Below are 14,986 nucleotides of genomic sequence, written 5' to 3' on the forward strand. Positions count from 1 at the left end.
CATTTTCCATCCCTTCTTTGTAAACACTCATGGGTTGAGTTTAGATTTCACCTGCGTGTGTCTGTACAAAGCTATTTTTGCATTGTTCTCCCGAGCACCATAAAAACATCAGTCTTCCCTTTCACTCTGCAGTCAGCTGCCAGCTTTGGGGTGGGGCACTGGTCTGGGACTCTGAAGATCTGGTGCTAATCTCAGTTCCTCCACAGACTCCCTGTGGGACCTTAGCCAAATCTCTCTGTGCATCCATTTCCCCAGCTGTGGTGGGATAGTACTTCCCAGCCTTAAGGAATACCTCCCAGTTTGAGATGTGCAGGTGAAACTGGGATGGAGGCTAGATAAATACCTAGATTATTACAGGTGGGCAAAGTGAGGTGCTGTGCCTTGCCTGATCTCACAGAGTTAACCCTAGAACTGGGGGTGGGGCTCCAGAACTCCTGGCTCCCAGTGGGATGTTCGGACTGCTAGCCTGTGTCACTTTCAGGAGTATCCCCACTGAAGGACAGAATGTGCTGTGTGATAGCACAAGATCTGAAGATCCAGGTTCTTGCAAGAACCCTCAGTTTAATTGGGCCCTTCACTGGCTGCTTTCTGGGGTAGTTGGCTGAGGTTCTGAGGGAAGGCTAAAAAGGAATCTTGGATTAGAGCAGTGGTTCTCAAACTCTTGTACTGGTGACCCCTTTCACATAGCCAGCCTCTGTGTGCGGACTCCTCCCCCCCTTCCCCCCTACTTTTAAATTAAAAACACTTCTTTACATATTTAACACCATTATAATGCTGGAGGCAAAGCGGGGTTTCGGGTGGAGGCTGACAGTTTGCAAACCCCCATGTAATAACCTCGTGACCCCCAAGGGGTCCCGACCCACTGTTTGAGAACCTCTGGATTAGAGGAATTCTCAGTAACCTGGGGTTCTTATTTACATGGCTGTAACATATCTTCTTCCCTTGTGGACCCTTCTGTAAGTGAGCTGACGAGCCTGTTGTGTTTAGGGGGCCTTTGGTGCCTTGCAGAAGATCTGTGAGGATTCTTCCGAACTCCTGGACAGCGATGCTCTGAATCGACCCCTGAACATCATGATTCCAAAATTTCTTCAGTTCTTCAAGCACTGCAGCCCCAAGATCAGGTGCGTATTAGTTTGCCTGGCGGTGTGGGGAGCGCTGCGCTCTTTGCTGTAGTGCTGGGTTACAGGTTGGGCATGCGTGAATGAAACCTCAACGGAGCCCGCCCCTTCGTAACATCCCACTTCCCTTTCCTGAGTGCATTCGCTTTCTGCTTTGGGGGATGTCTCTCGGCTGGTCCCAGAACCAAACCACGATCGCTGGCGAGATGCCGGTGAGCTTCCAAGTGTCTGGAGGATCTCTCCCCGCACACCCTGACTCATTCTTCATAAGCAGAATGCATGACCTCATGCTTAGCTGTAAGCTGAACAAAGTTCAGCAACTGACCCAGAAGGAGCAGTGAGAATTCTGCTCAAGTTGCCAGTTAGAACAGCCATCCTGCTACACAATGTTATGCTGCGTTTTGCTCAGGATGAGATTTAAGTAGCATCTCTCCTGTAAGATTATCTTACTTGTCTGGCCCCCATCACTACAATATCTAAGCATTCACCATCTTTTATGTATTAATCCTCCTCACGCCGCTGTGAGGCAGGGCAGGGCTATTATCCCCATTGTACAGATGGGGAACTGAGGCACGGAGTGGCTAAGTGACTTGCCCACGGTCATGCAGGGAGTAGGTAGCAGAGCAGGGAATTGAACCTGCATCTTTGAATTCTAGGTAGTGCCCTAACCACTACACATCCTTCCTCTCAATCTCCATGCTGCCCCTCCTGGGGTGAAATACCCAACTAACTTACCCTCTGCACCACAGTGGAGGAGGAGAACTCTGCCCAGGAACCCCAGGGCAACCCTCCCCCCGCCCCCTTTAATGTCTAGACAGGACACCCTGGTTTCTACAAGCTCTCCCAAGAGAATCCCCTCCTGGTGAGCTACATGCAACCGGGTTCCATCATCGGCAGAGGCTAAAGGGCTGAGCTGGGCCTGCATGCTGTGCATGCAGCCTACAGAACAGCTGAGAGCCCTTGAGATCAAAGCTGTGTACTGGTCCCACTAACGTCCCCACCCATGGGAAGATCAGAGGTCAAGCCCTGAAATGACTAGACGGGCTGCTGTTTGAGCAGTGACCTATACCTCTTTGTGCATGGAAGCTGGGCTCACAATCCCTAGCTTTTCATCTGTAGATCTCAAAATGCTTTTCAAAGGAGGTCAGTCCCATTTTACAGGTGAAGAAACTGAGGCACCAAGAAAAGTGACCTGCCCAATGTCACCAAGCCACCAGAGACAGGAATATCCACTGGGGCCACACTGCCTCCTAATGTCTATTTCACTAAAATCCCCTTTTGGGAGTGTGGCAGGGGTCACCACCTGGAATACTTCGGTGACCCACTATCTTTTTTTCCTCCCCACCCCCCCATATCAGGTCCCATGCCATCGCCTGTGTGAATCAGTTCATCATGGACCGAGCTCAGGCACTGATGGATAACATTGACACCTTCATTGAGGTGAGGAGACATTTCAATGCACTCTTGCTGGCAGGCCAGACCCAGGTGTCTGGATGGTCTCAGACAGATGTGCCCAGCCTAATGCTGCTCCTCTGCTCAGCTTTCCCATAAGGCATCTGTTTGCAAACCTCCCTGAGTGCACCACAGCCTGCGATCCCAGAGAACGCCAGCTGCTCTGAAGTGTGGTGATAACACCCAGCTCATATTGTGCTCTTCTTCTGTAGAGCTCAAAGCGCTTTATGTAGGAAGTTTTACAGTTGGGGGAAACTGAGTCATGGAGGTGAAGTGATTTGCATAAGTCACCCAGCAGAGCTAGGAATAGAACCTGGGTCTTTTGCCTCCTCATCCAGAGTGCTATCCCCTGAGGCACGCTGTCTGCCTTCTGGGGGTAGGGACCATTATTGTATCTGTGCTGAGCACCGTGGAGCCCTGCGTTTGCTCCCCTGCTGATGCTTAAGGGTCTCCATGACCGGGGCAACCACAAGACAAACATTCACAAGCTTTGTCTGCCTCCTTTGTACAAACACCACCTCGTATCTCCCTCCTGTGTTAGCCTCCGACTCGTGCATCCATTTTAACCCCCATGGATGTCTAGCCTGTGCTGAGGAGTCCAGAATATATCTGCAGCTTCATGTACTACAGGTCTGTCTCTGCGTAGGGCCGCGCAAAACTGCCTGGTACCCTGGAATTCTCCCCTGGCTTTTCACAGGCTCTGTAGTGTGTAGAAATCCCTCCCCCACCCAAGTTAAACCAGAACCTCGCTGTTTGAAAGCCAAGCCTGCTCCAGCCCTGTCAGGCAATAGCCTAGGGACTGGCTAGGCCTCTCTGTTCCATGCCATGGAAGTCAGCAAGGGAATTCCTGCTCTAGGGACCCTTGGTGTTGGAGTCTCAGCTCCCTCTTTCCCCATAGCACTTGTTCGCTCTGGCGGTGGACGAAGACCCCGAGGTTCGGAAGAACGTCTGCCGAGCACTGGTGATGCTGCTAGAGGTCCGGATAGATCGTCTGATCCCTCACATGCACAGTATCATTCAGGTGTGTCCCAGAGCGGGATCCCGCAGGCTCTTCAGTGGTGGATTGGGCTTTCTGGGGACACTGTGGATCAAATCAGCAATTAACTGTCTCCAGGCTTTGGGGGGAGGGGGTTAATGTAAATGCTGGCCCAAGCATGGGTGGGGAGAAGGAGCAACAGACCTGCTAGTAAACTGGCTTACGCTGTAATCAGATTCTCAGGTTGGTATGAGCGCCCCCCTTTGGTTGCTGCTTGCCCTCTCCACATCCGGCCTGGGTTTACTCTTGTGCCCAGACAAGTCCAGGAAGCTGGGCTTCTCTGGTATAACCTCTGAGGTAGGGATCTTAGGCTGTTGGTTTGCTGAGCATCCAGTTTTACACCTGTGTTTTAAAGGCAATTCCCTCCCCAGTTGGCATTCTGTCAGGACGCGGGTGACTGCCCCTACCCGGAGATGTGATGGTGGCTTGATTACAGAGCTTTGGGATGTTGGTTAATGCCCCATACACTGTGCCCCCTAGCATCAGGTTTCATGGAGATTCACGGTGAAGCGTGCTGAGCCCTGTGTAGGTTGAGATCAGCCAGGTTGGTCCGCCGCCTGGCATTTCAGCACGTAGGGCTGTCGGGAACCTCCTGGGTCATTGACTATAGGTCCCTGCTACCACAGGCCACCCCGGGCGGTCATGTCAAATAACGTTCAGAAACATATCCAGCTCCGTCTTCAGACTGGTTGGGTTATTGGAGCCAAGTGCATGAGGTTCACCTTGCATGGTGGGTGAAACAAAGCGCGTGCAGGGGGAGCTGAGCTGGGAGCTGCTGTGTCACAGGCCTGCCCTGAAGCTGGCATTTGATCATCGCTGCTCTTCTCCCCAGTACATGCTGCAGAGGACCCAGGACAATGACGAGAACGTGGCCTTGGAAGCCTGCGAGTTCTGGCTGACGCTAGCAGAGCAGCCCATCTGCAAAGAGGTGCTGTCCTCGCATCTAGTGCAGTGAGTAGCTTTGCTTCTGTACGAGCCGGGGAAGAGTTGGGAAGCCTATTGGGGCTGCCACTGTGGCCAGTAGGGGACGACGGGTTCAGAGAGCTGGGCTGGTAGCAACCCTGGAGGCACGCTAGGAAAGGACAGGCAAATACTGTTGCTTTTGAGGGTGTGTTTGCTCCCCTGCTGATGCTTAAGTGTCTCTTGGTTGGGGCTGGAGGTTGGGCTAAGTACAGGGATAGCTGGCCGGTGATACAGGTGGTCAGATTAAGGCCAGGCACACATCCCTTCCTGCTGCCAGTTCAGCTTTGCAGCCGCTCTTACTAGTAAGCGGTGTGTGCATGTGAGCTCGCCTGACCGGCTGTCTGCAGTACAGTGAAACTGACTGTGGCTCGTCTGTGTCTTAGCCGGGTTTGCATGTCTCTCATTGGTTTATTGCCACACCCTAAGCAAAGATCAGGCACTGAGCTCCCCATGCTGAAGCAGCACCAGAGCACTCAGTCCTTGAGTGGATTGATTAAAGCTCTCAACCCCCCCCCCCCCCATGTAAAGTAAAGGGACCATATTAACTTCCTCAGGGTGAAGCAGTAAACCAATGAGAGGCATGCAAATTGATCAGTAGCCTTGATAAGGCTTCCCAGACAGGGGCGAAGGACTGAGCCACAGGGCTGGGAGTCAGGACCTGGGTTCTATTTCCAACTCGGGGGCGGGGGGGGTGATCTAGAGTTTAGCGCAGGGGATTGGAAGTCAGGACGCCTAGGTTCCATGCAATGTGCAGACACCACCGTAAAATTCACTTCCTTCTATTTAAAAAGAAGGAACACTTAGTGCAAAGAGGGTTTGTTTTTGTAACTAAATAATTGAAGATGGTATTTATGGGCTAGTGCATTGGGAGCTTGGAATCAGGACTCCTGGATTCCATCTCTAGCTCTGGGAAGGGACTGCAGTTGAGTGGTTAGAGTGGTGGGGGCTGGGAGTCAGGACTCCTGGGTTCTTTCCTGCTCTGCCACTGATTTGCTGCAAGAGCTAGTCGCTTCTGTTTGCTGGTCTGTAAAATGGGCAGAACCCATTGAGAGCTGACTGTATAGCTCCAAGTATTGGATAAGCCTGAACAGGGTGGGTTGGACATCGGTTATTGCTCAGGGCTGATCTATGCTGGAAACCTACGTTGGCATAGATACGGCTCTCAGGTGTGAAAAATCCACACTCTTGACAGAGACAGCTATGCAGTTGTAACCCCTGGAGTAAACAAACAGTGGTAGGTCAATGGAAGAATTCTTATGTCCACCCAGCTACCGCCCCTCACGGAGATGGATTAACGAGGGTGACGGGAGAACGGTTGCTGTAGCGAGTCTATGCTGAAGCCCTGCAGCCGTGCTGCTGTAGCGTTTTAGGTGTCGTCTCAGTCTCCAGTGTCATGTGCCTGTCTAGCTGTTGGCTAGGAGGCCGCTCCGCAAGCAGATTCAGTCTGAAGCTCTTGGCTTGTTGCAAGTGGTTTCAATAACCGAACAATTTAAGGCATTTAGAACACAAAACAACTCGCTTGGTTGTCCCCTTTGTTCTCTAGTACTGGCTGGTTATAAGCACCTGCCCCACTCTGTGATTTCCACCTCCCTCTATTCCGACCTTGATTTTTGAATCCACCCTTATTCCCCCTCCTTTTGACAGATTGATTCCGATCTTGGTGAATGGAATGAAATACTCTGAAATCGATATCATATTGCTAAAGGTATGTGTCTGTCGATGCAAAGAGAGAGGGGAGGGTGCACTTGGGACGGCCAGGATGCCTGTATTCCTATCCCAGCTCTGACACTGACTCCTCCTGTGGCCTCAGCCATGTCCCTTCGTTTCTGTTTGCCTTAGTCCTTCCTGTCTGTAAAATGGGATTAATGCTTGCTAAATACAATCACTGAAACATGCTGTGTATGAAATTCTCTTCTCAAATCATCCCTTCAAAGGGCAGGGAGCTGTATCTGCCTCCAAGTTACCTAGATCATTGTTTGCAAATCAAGAGAATCTCTCTCTGTTTTAATGAGCTGCCTACTAGCTGTATTGATTTATTAGGGCATTTTGTGTTTGCAGTGCAGCAAAGCATTCAGCATTGAGAGCTCTGTGGGGCAGGGACTGTCATCTTGGTCTGTTTGTACAGCACCCAGTGCAGTAGGATCCTGGCCCACGACTGGGGCTCTTAGGTGCTACCATAATATATATAATATTAGTACCTGAGTCTTTGTTACTGGACGCCGTGGCCATTGGGTAGCCTGAGTGAAGCTAGTTACCAGGTCTCAATCCCCTCCTGGGACCCACGCACCATTGGCACCAATTAGCCCCCTCTTGTGGCATGGTCAGGAGGGGGCCAGACTGAGATCCAACTACTGAGGCACAGTGAGGTGGGTGTTAGGAGTGAAGCATGGCTTGCTGTACCCTGGGCAGTGTGTGTCAGTCTCCAGGACCGTTATGTCCAGGCTGTGTTACGCATGCTTATTGAAAGGGGAGCCTTGGAGATGTCTGTGGACTGCTGGCAGTGAAGCTCCCTGTTCTATGGGATCCTTCCTAGAGGGAGGATGGGCTGGCAGGTAAGGTGTTGCACTGAGACCAGGTTCAAGTCTTTCTCTGCCACAGACGCTCTGTTGTGACCTTGAGCATGTCACTTAATCTTTGTGCACCTCAGTTTCCCCATCTGTGCAGTGGGGATAGTACTTTGTTTCGTGTGAAAGCTATTTGGGGCAGGCACTATGTCTTCAAAATGAGGCCTTGATCCTGGGGCGCTACCGTAATACACCTGATAAGGAAGAGGATTTTTAGCACTATTATAGGTCATAGGTTAGGGAGAGGTACCAGTTCATGACCTCCTGGAAGTGATGTATAATTTCCAACCTGATGACAATGATGGTTGTTGTATTCATACTGTCTGATCCAAGGAGGCGTGACCGGGAGCGGCTGTGAAGGGGGATCTAAAACAGGAGCATGTTAGGTACAGGCATGGCCTTAGCTGGGGCTGGGCGTCCCGTCCTGCTGCGAGATCTCTGCAAAACTGTGCCTGCAAGAGCCCAGAGACTTGACCCTACAGCCCCTCATTTCTAGTGGAGGGTAGCACAGGAAACTGGGACTCAGGAGAGCTGGAATCAATTCCCAGTTCTGCCACTAGTGTGCTGGGTGACCTTGGGCAAGTCCCTCTCTGCTCTGTGCCTTAGTTTCCCCCGTGTAAAATGGGAATAATGATACTGCCCTCCCTTGTAAAATGCTTTCCTGTTTGGGTGCCAACGCCTTCCCTATGGGGGGGCGGGGGTTGACACAAGCTCAGTATGCAGAGCGGATGCATGTGGCATGAGGGCTTGAGCAGCGTGTTGTGAAGCCATGGCGGTGAATTTCAAAAGGCACAGAGGGCAGGTGAGCACCCAGAATTTCCCCAAAGCACTTCAGCAATACTGCCGCGCAAGCCGTGTGGTGGGGGTATATGTGAATTCCCAGGTGCTGAATCTTAGGGTGCAGCTATACTGCAGCGGGACACGGCATTTCCAGCTCCGGGAGATGCACCCACGCTTGCTTCGATCAAACGAGCATGCTAAAGACAGCCATGTAGTCACGATGGGCTAGCGGGTTGAGTGTGTACCCGGGGTCTCAGACAGAATCGTGTTCAGGATGCTTAGCCTGAGCCGCTGTGACTGTGCTGCTATTTTAAGTGCTGTAGCCCGATCAGAGCTAGCACAGGTACGTCTCTCCAGGCTGGAAATTACAGCTCCAGCTGAGGTGTAGCCGGACCCCCAGACGCCTGTTGGAGTCCAACTGTGGCTCTCCTTTAAAGGAAAGGGCAGAGGGTTGCTAGCAGCTGCTCTCCGGAGCGCCCCATGCTGAGAACCGTCTCACGGCTGTCAGTCGTACCCGAACTGCTTTCTGTCGCCCCAGGGTGATGTGGAAGAGGACGAGGCCATCCCAGACAGCGAGCAGGACATCAAGCCCCGCTTCCACAAGTCACGCACCGTCACCCTGCAGCACGAGGAGGACCGGACGCAGGATGATGAGGATGGGGAGGATGAGGACGATGACGATGACACGCTGTCGGACTGGAACCTGAGTAGGTCGGGGAGGGGCTGGGCTCGCGCCCAGGTCTGGTTTGGGCAGAGCATTGTCGATGGTCGGGCAACACCATAGCAAGGCATTGGCTGAAGTGCAGCAGAGTCCTCACCTTGCCCAGAAAAGCCGGGTGTCCTAAGTGCTGCCTGCTGGGGACAGTCTGGATTGTGTGTGCAGCACCTGGCGCAGCAGGGCCCTGAGCTGGGGTCGGGGCCTCTTGGCTCTGCCATAGTATAAATAATGAACGTATATCCGTCCCCACAGGGAAGTGTTCGGCTGCAGCCCTGGACGTCCTGGCCAACGTGTTCAGAGACGAGCTCCTCCCGCACCTCCTCCCGCTGCTCAAGGGGCTGCTCTTCCACCCTGAGTGGGTCATCAAAGAGTCTGGGATTCTAGTCCTGGGGGCCATTGCTGAAGGCAAGTGCCGTGCGTGGGAGCTGCGGCGCTGGATCACATCCACCAAGCAACCTGCAGGGGCCGGTCGATGCTTGGTGGTTGGGAGGCAACATAACCGATCTAGTGTGCAGTGCTGTACAGGGTGGGGAGGGGGAGAATTCTTACTGGGTGGTCGTCTCTCAGCTGTTCCTCGTCCTGTAGCCTTATTGTGCAACAACAGGAACTGCCAGACTGGATCCGGCCCAAGGCCCATCTAGCCTGGTATCCTGTCTTTGAGTGACCAGCACCACATGCCTCAGAGAAAGGCAAAGGAGCCCTGCAGGAGCAGATGTGGGGTAATCTGCTCCCATGGAGGTCTCATGACCCCTAATTATCAGATGAGCTTAAACCACAAAGCATGAGGCTTTATGTCCTTCCAATGCTTTGTTAGCACTAACTGCTCTGTCTCTGGCTACCCTTGTTATCCATATAAACATCCAGCCCCTCTTTGAATCTTGCTAGGTTCTTGGCTTCAGTGGCATCCTGTGGCAATGAGTTCCAGAGGTTTCTGGGGCTTGTAACTGAACCCTGGCCTGCAATCCTCTATGTGCCCAGGTCCACTGGCACTGGTATTTCCTGCCACCTGACTCAGGTGTTTTGGGACTGAGCAACTTGTGTTACATGATAGCCTTTAACTTTTTAAAATAAGCCAAGGAGGGTTGTGTCCCAGCAGCTGATCCTCCCCAGAGACCCCACAATGCTTGCTAAGGGATGGGGATCGGGGTTAGTGTCCTTGCTCTGCCTGCTGGGGGTAGGCCAAGCACTGCCTAGGAGCATCACTAGAGAGAGCCATGGCTGAACAGTCCATAGAGGCTAGAGGGGCATACCCTTCTTCCCCCTCTTCTGGGCTCTGAGCATTCCCCTCTTATCAGGCTGCATGCAGGGCATGGTGCCCTACCTCCCTGAGCTCATCCCGCACCTGATCCAGTGCCTCTCGGACAAGAAAGCCCTGGTGCGCTCCATCGCCTGCTGGACCCTCAGCCGCTACGCCCACTGGGTGGTGAGCCAGCCCCCCGACATGCACCTCAAGCCGCTGATGACGGAGCTGCTCAAACGCATCCTCGACAGCAACAAGAGGGTGCAGGAGGCAGCCTGCAGGTACCCAGGAGTGTGGGGCGGTGTTGGGGCATGGGAATTGAAGCAGTGGCAGACCAGTGCCGAGAGGTCTCCCCATGCTAAAGACAGAGTCCTGTGATCAGATTGCCCCTTCCACAGCTGCAGTCCCCAGCTTCTTTAATCCTGAATCACGCACCCTTCCGGTGCCCCGGGATATCGGCGAAGGCTTGCCGGTGGCCACGCAAGCCACTGTTCTTAACCAGCATCTGTAGTCACCCTGGCTACGATCTGGGGCTAGCGTCAGCTTCCCAGTACCAGCCACTGGAGCCTGTATGGCTGCTACAGCAGGTGAACTGAGGAGAGCAGTAACTCTCTCTCATAGAACCATCCTCTCCAGCATCCACGGTCTGCCTGGACTGGTCCTGGATGTGGGGCCTGGCTTGAGGCCTGGTCACTGCTCAAGCTGGAACTTCCCCATCTCCCGCAGTGCTTTTCTCTGGACATGATGAGGAACTTGAAGTTTGATCTTAACCATGACTGACTGTGTGTTCATACTGTCTGATCTGGAGAATTACCGTGGGGTGGGGAGATGGCCCAGTGCTTCTGGTCAAAGCCAGCAGTTGGGGTGGTTATCGTGGGGAGCCAGCTCACATTGGTTCGAATGAGCTGCTTCGTGGGTGGTTGTATCACAAGAAGTGGGTTTCGTCTGCTTTCTAAGTTGGACTTACCTGGCTGCCCACCGCTGAGTTTGCCGCTGGCTTCGTGCCGCTTCCTGGGACCCGTCAGGTTTTCTTTGTTTGGGTTAATGCTGCTTGTTGTTTTTCCCCAACCCCGCCGCCCATCCCAGCGCCTTTGCAACGCTGGAGGAGGAGGCTTGCACGGAGCTGGTCCCTTACCTCAGCTTCATCCTGGACACCCTGGTGTTTGCCTTTGGGAAATACCAGCACAAGAACCTGCTGATCCTGTACGATGCAATTGGCACCCTCGCCGATTCTGTGGGGCATCACCTAAACCAGCCGGTACGTGCCACCTACACCCTCCATCCGACTGATTGCCGGGGGTACCAGTACTAACATTCACACACCAATGCTTCGTTGCCCCCTCCTTTCCCCCGCACAGTGTGACAGTAATAAATCGGCTTGGACGCTTTCCCCGATGTCTGCTGACCCCTCCATTCCTTGCCCTTACAAACTTGCTGCTGCTGAGGGGATAGCAATTGACGTGGGTGGAGTGAGTACCAGTAGCTGCGCAGTGCAGCACGTCCTTGCCAGCAGCCACTGTGGCTGCATTACCAAATTCCCTTGGTGCCTTCTCCATGCCGCTCTGCACCCAGGAACAATGATGAAGGAAGAAAATACAAGACATTCGAATCCTGAAGCAGTGTGTGGACTGTTTTCTCTTTCTGAGAGTTCTGGGCTGAGCTTAGATTGCTGGAGAGGGATGGTGCAGTGGTCAGCATGCTAGCCTGGGGCATGGGGACCTGGGTTCAGTTCCTAACTCTGCCACAGACTCCCCATGAGACCTTGGGCAAGTCACTTAGCCCCTCTGCGCCTCAGTTCCCCAACTATAAAATGGGGACAAGAGCACAGTCCTACAGAGTGCAATGTACTCAGATCAGACGGTGATGCCGGGGTTGGGAGGGGTATATAAAAGTACGCACGCTAGACCGTAGTGTAAAACCCATCCCATGATAGCACTGGTCTCTTTTCCTGCCCCCTTGCTGTAGGAGTATATCCAGAAGCTGATGCCCCCTCTGATCCAGAAGTGGAATGAACTGAAGGATGAGGACAAGGATCTCTTCCCTCTGTTAGAAGTGAGTGACTGTGAGAAACGGGCAGGAGAAAGCATGCTGGGAGATATGGTTGTGTATCAGGGTCTCCCAACTTCAACAGCAGTTGATGCCTGAGTTGTACTGTGGTGGCTTAGATGGGGGAGGGAGAGAGGTGGTATCGGAAGGATAAAACCCTGTGATGTGTGAATTGGAACAGACCTGTGTGAGATCGGGATAAAAGGAGGGCTTGGGTCTGATGGACCCCTGTGAACATCCTCTCTGAGGTGTTGCGTCTCTCTTGCCAGTGCTTATCGTCCGTAGCAACCGCTCTCCAGAGTGGCTTCCTTCCATACTGTGAACCCGTCTACCAGCGCTGCGTGACGCTGGTGCAGAAAACGCTCGCGCAGGCCATGGTAAGTGCCGGACTCCTCGCGGCAGGTGGGACAGGGAACTTGGGCTATTGTCCTTCGTCTTGCAGTAGTGCCTGGAAGCATCACGTGCAGGTGGGGCCCCATTGTTAAGAGCTGTCGGGACACCTACTAAGAGACGAGCCTGTCCCAAAGAGCATGCGATTGAAATAGACGAGACAAAGGATGCATCCTTCTCCCCGATTTACAGATGGGACCCAGAGAGGGGGTGTGACGTGCTCCCCTGGGAATTGAACCTGGGTCTCTTGAGTGCCAATCCAGTGCTGTAGCCACAAGCACAGCCCTCCCCTCTGGAGCACATGGGGGGTGGGGGTGGGGGGTTCCCTTTGGGAAAAGACTTTGCCTTTAACCCCTCTCCCGATCAGATGTACAATCAGCAACCGGACCAGTACGAGGCCCCTGACAAAGACTTTATGATCGTGGCCCTGGATCTGCTAAGCGGCTTGGCAGAGGGCTTAGGATGCCACGTGGAGCAGCTGGTGGCCAGAAGCAACATCATGACGCTGCTCTTCCAGTGCATGCAGGTGAGCCGGCTCCGGACCCTGGCTTAACAGCTGTGTCCCTGTGGCTACTGACTCGCTCCCAGTCTAACCCTTCGCTGTTGCTCCGTGCAGGACACCATGCCGGAGGTTCGGCAGAGCTCCTTCGCCCTCTTGGGAGACCTCACCAAAGCCTGCTTCATGCATGTCAAGCCATGTATCGGTAGGTCCCTGCGCCGAGCCCTCACTTTGCTGCCGTTGTCACAGGGGCCCTCTTGCCTCTGGAAATGATGGAGAAGTTCGAAGAGCAGAGCTCTTGCTATGACTGTCCCAGTATTCATACTGTCTGATCCAGAGGGAATGGCAGAGCGGGACAGGCTGGCCTTGTGATTGGGGAGCAGGGCTGGGACATGGGAGACGCTGGGTTCAATCCCAGCTCTGCCGCAGGTTCCCTGCATGACTTCGGGCAAGTAATTAAATAGCTTACGGGCCTCAGTTTTCCCGTCTGTAAAATGGAGGTGATGCTCCTTTCCTTTGTCCAGCCTGCGAGCTCTTGGGGGCAGGGACTGTCTCGCTCTGTGTTTTGGGCAGTTCCTGGCACCATGAGGCCCCAGCCTCAGGTAGGGGCTCCAGCCAGTACCATATGGAGGAAGAATGGCTCTTCTGTAGGCCCCTTCATACAGTGCTGGTCCCGAGAAGAGCCAGAGACTCCAGGAAGCAAACCAAGGGCTTTGCTGCAGCTATTGACTTTACCTAGAAAGTGCCGAGATACTACGGTGATGGGTGGGGCGGTACAACACCTTAGATGGTATGTGCCCCACCTGCAACCTCTCCAGCATTAACCCCATGTCCTTCCTCTTCCTCTGTGCTCAGCTGAGTTCATGCCTATCCTGGGCACCAACCTGAACCCGGAGTTTATCTCGGTGTGCAATAACGCTACCTGGGCCATCGGGGAGATCTGCATGCAGATGGGTAAGCGTGCCAAGAGCCAGGCTGGCCCTGGCGTCTGCTGCTCGCTCACTCCCATGCCCGTACTGCTGGGGACGACCACGCTGCGTCCTTCCCTGCCAAGGAGAGGGTAGTGCACCAGCACACGTCCTCAGGGGAGGGGTGGTGAGCTCCTGGAGCTGTCTAGTGCGTCGGAATTCGCACCGGCAGGTGTTGGGGCTGGGTGGATTGCACTGATCTTGTTGAGTAGGGGGCACAGGTGGGAGCTGCATCCTGGCTTTCTTTCGATACAGGAACCCTGGCGTTTGGTGCTAGATCGGTCCCTGCACCACAGTGAGGTAGAGATCCCACCTCATGCAATGGGGCGGTGGCTCTGGCATTGTGTGTACAGCATGGGGAGGGGGGCTGGGAGTCAGGACTCCTGGGTTCTAGTCCTAGTCTAGTCTGCTACTCACTGATCTTGGACATTTCCTTATCCATGCCTCAGTTTCCCCATCTGCAGTGGAGCTAATCCTGATCTGCCTCTCAGAGGGGCTGTGAATGAATATTCATTCACTGAGATCTGTCCTAAGAACAGCTGGTCTAGGGGGAAGCTTAATGAGCCAAGTCAAAGATGGAGCTGACAGCACTCTCCTTCCTGGCAGGGGCGGAAATGCAGCCGTACGTCCAGATGGTCCTGAACAACCTAGTGGAGATTATCAACCGGCCAAACACCCCCAAAACGCTGCTGGAGAACACAGGTGAGTTGGGGACCCCCAGCATGTCACCCCCAACCTCTGGCTCTGCGCACGTAGGAGGGACCACAGTGATTGGAGTGAATCCTGCTAGTTTATCCCACTCCCAAGAGCGAAACTGGCTTGGACGCCAGTGGGAACAAGGTCTGGCCCGGGAGCCACCAATTTGCCATTGGCCTGAATAGTGTCTAAATGGGAGTCAGTAGGGGGGATGGAGGAGCTGCTCTCCCCGCTGCCGCCCTTAAATGGGGAGGTAGGGCTGCTGGCCTGTCCACCAGCGCAGAATCACAGCCAAGCTCCTGTTTTTAAAGGGGCTTGCCCTGGAACAGCTGGTCCCTGGACCTTTAAGGGGTAGACCATCCTTCTACAGGTGGTTTCCCTGCGGTAGGGACCATGAGCCTGATGAAAGAAGCCAGTCAACAGCCGAAATCTATACTTACAGTCCTGACAGCAACAGGGCAAGCTTCCCTTTCGTGCCTCTGGGCATCAGCTCCACCCTGGAGGGCATCCACTGGC

General features: G+C 53.8%; 1 protein-coding gene and 1 non-coding gene across 4 annotated transcripts in view; both read left to right on the top strand.

Moving 5' to 3' along the window:
• The window catches only part of TNPO2 (transportin 2), a 30,683-nt gene that overhangs the window by 6,841 nt on the left and 8,856 nt on the right, over positions 1–14,986 (top strand). For all 3 annotated transcript variants that reach the window (XM_037887845.2, XM_007058200.4, XM_027820677.3), the window contains exons 6-20: positions 988–1,121; positions 2,477–2,558; positions 3,469–3,591; positions 4,439–4,557; positions 6,214–6,274; positions 8,452–8,620; positions 8,884–9,036; positions 9,927–10,152; positions 10,958–11,129; positions 11,837–11,923; positions 12,187–12,294; positions 12,675–12,833; positions 12,924–13,011; positions 13,662–13,760; positions 14,381–14,476. In XM_037887845.2, coding sequence (XP_037743773.1) covers positions 988–1,121; positions 2,477–2,558; positions 3,469–3,591; positions 4,439–4,557; positions 6,214–6,274; positions 8,452–8,620; positions 8,884–9,036; positions 9,927–10,152; positions 10,958–11,129; positions 11,837–11,923; positions 12,187–12,294; positions 12,675–12,833; positions 12,924–13,011; positions 13,662–13,760; positions 14,381–14,476 — 1,876 coding nt within the window. The remainder of the gene's footprint in view (positions 1–987; positions 1,122–2,476; positions 2,559–3,468; positions 3,592–4,438; positions 4,558–6,213; positions 6,275–8,451; positions 8,621–8,883; positions 9,037–9,926; positions 10,153–10,957; positions 11,130–11,836; positions 11,924–12,186; positions 12,295–12,674; positions 12,834–12,923; positions 13,012–13,661; positions 13,761–14,380; positions 14,477–14,986) is intronic.
• LOC114019150 lies at positions 7,398–7,465 on the top strand. Its single transcript, XR_003564259.1, has one exon. It is a non-coding gene; the product is annotated as a small nucleolar RNA SNORD41 (small nucleolar RNA).

Source organism: Chelonia mydas, chromosome 20, assembly GCF_015237465.2.
Source record: "Chelonia mydas isolate rCheMyd1 chromosome 20, rCheMyd1.pri.v2, whole genome shotgun sequence".
In the NCBI taxonomy this organism is placed as follows: domain Eukaryota; kingdom Metazoa; phylum Chordata; order Testudines; family Cheloniidae; genus Chelonia; species Chelonia mydas.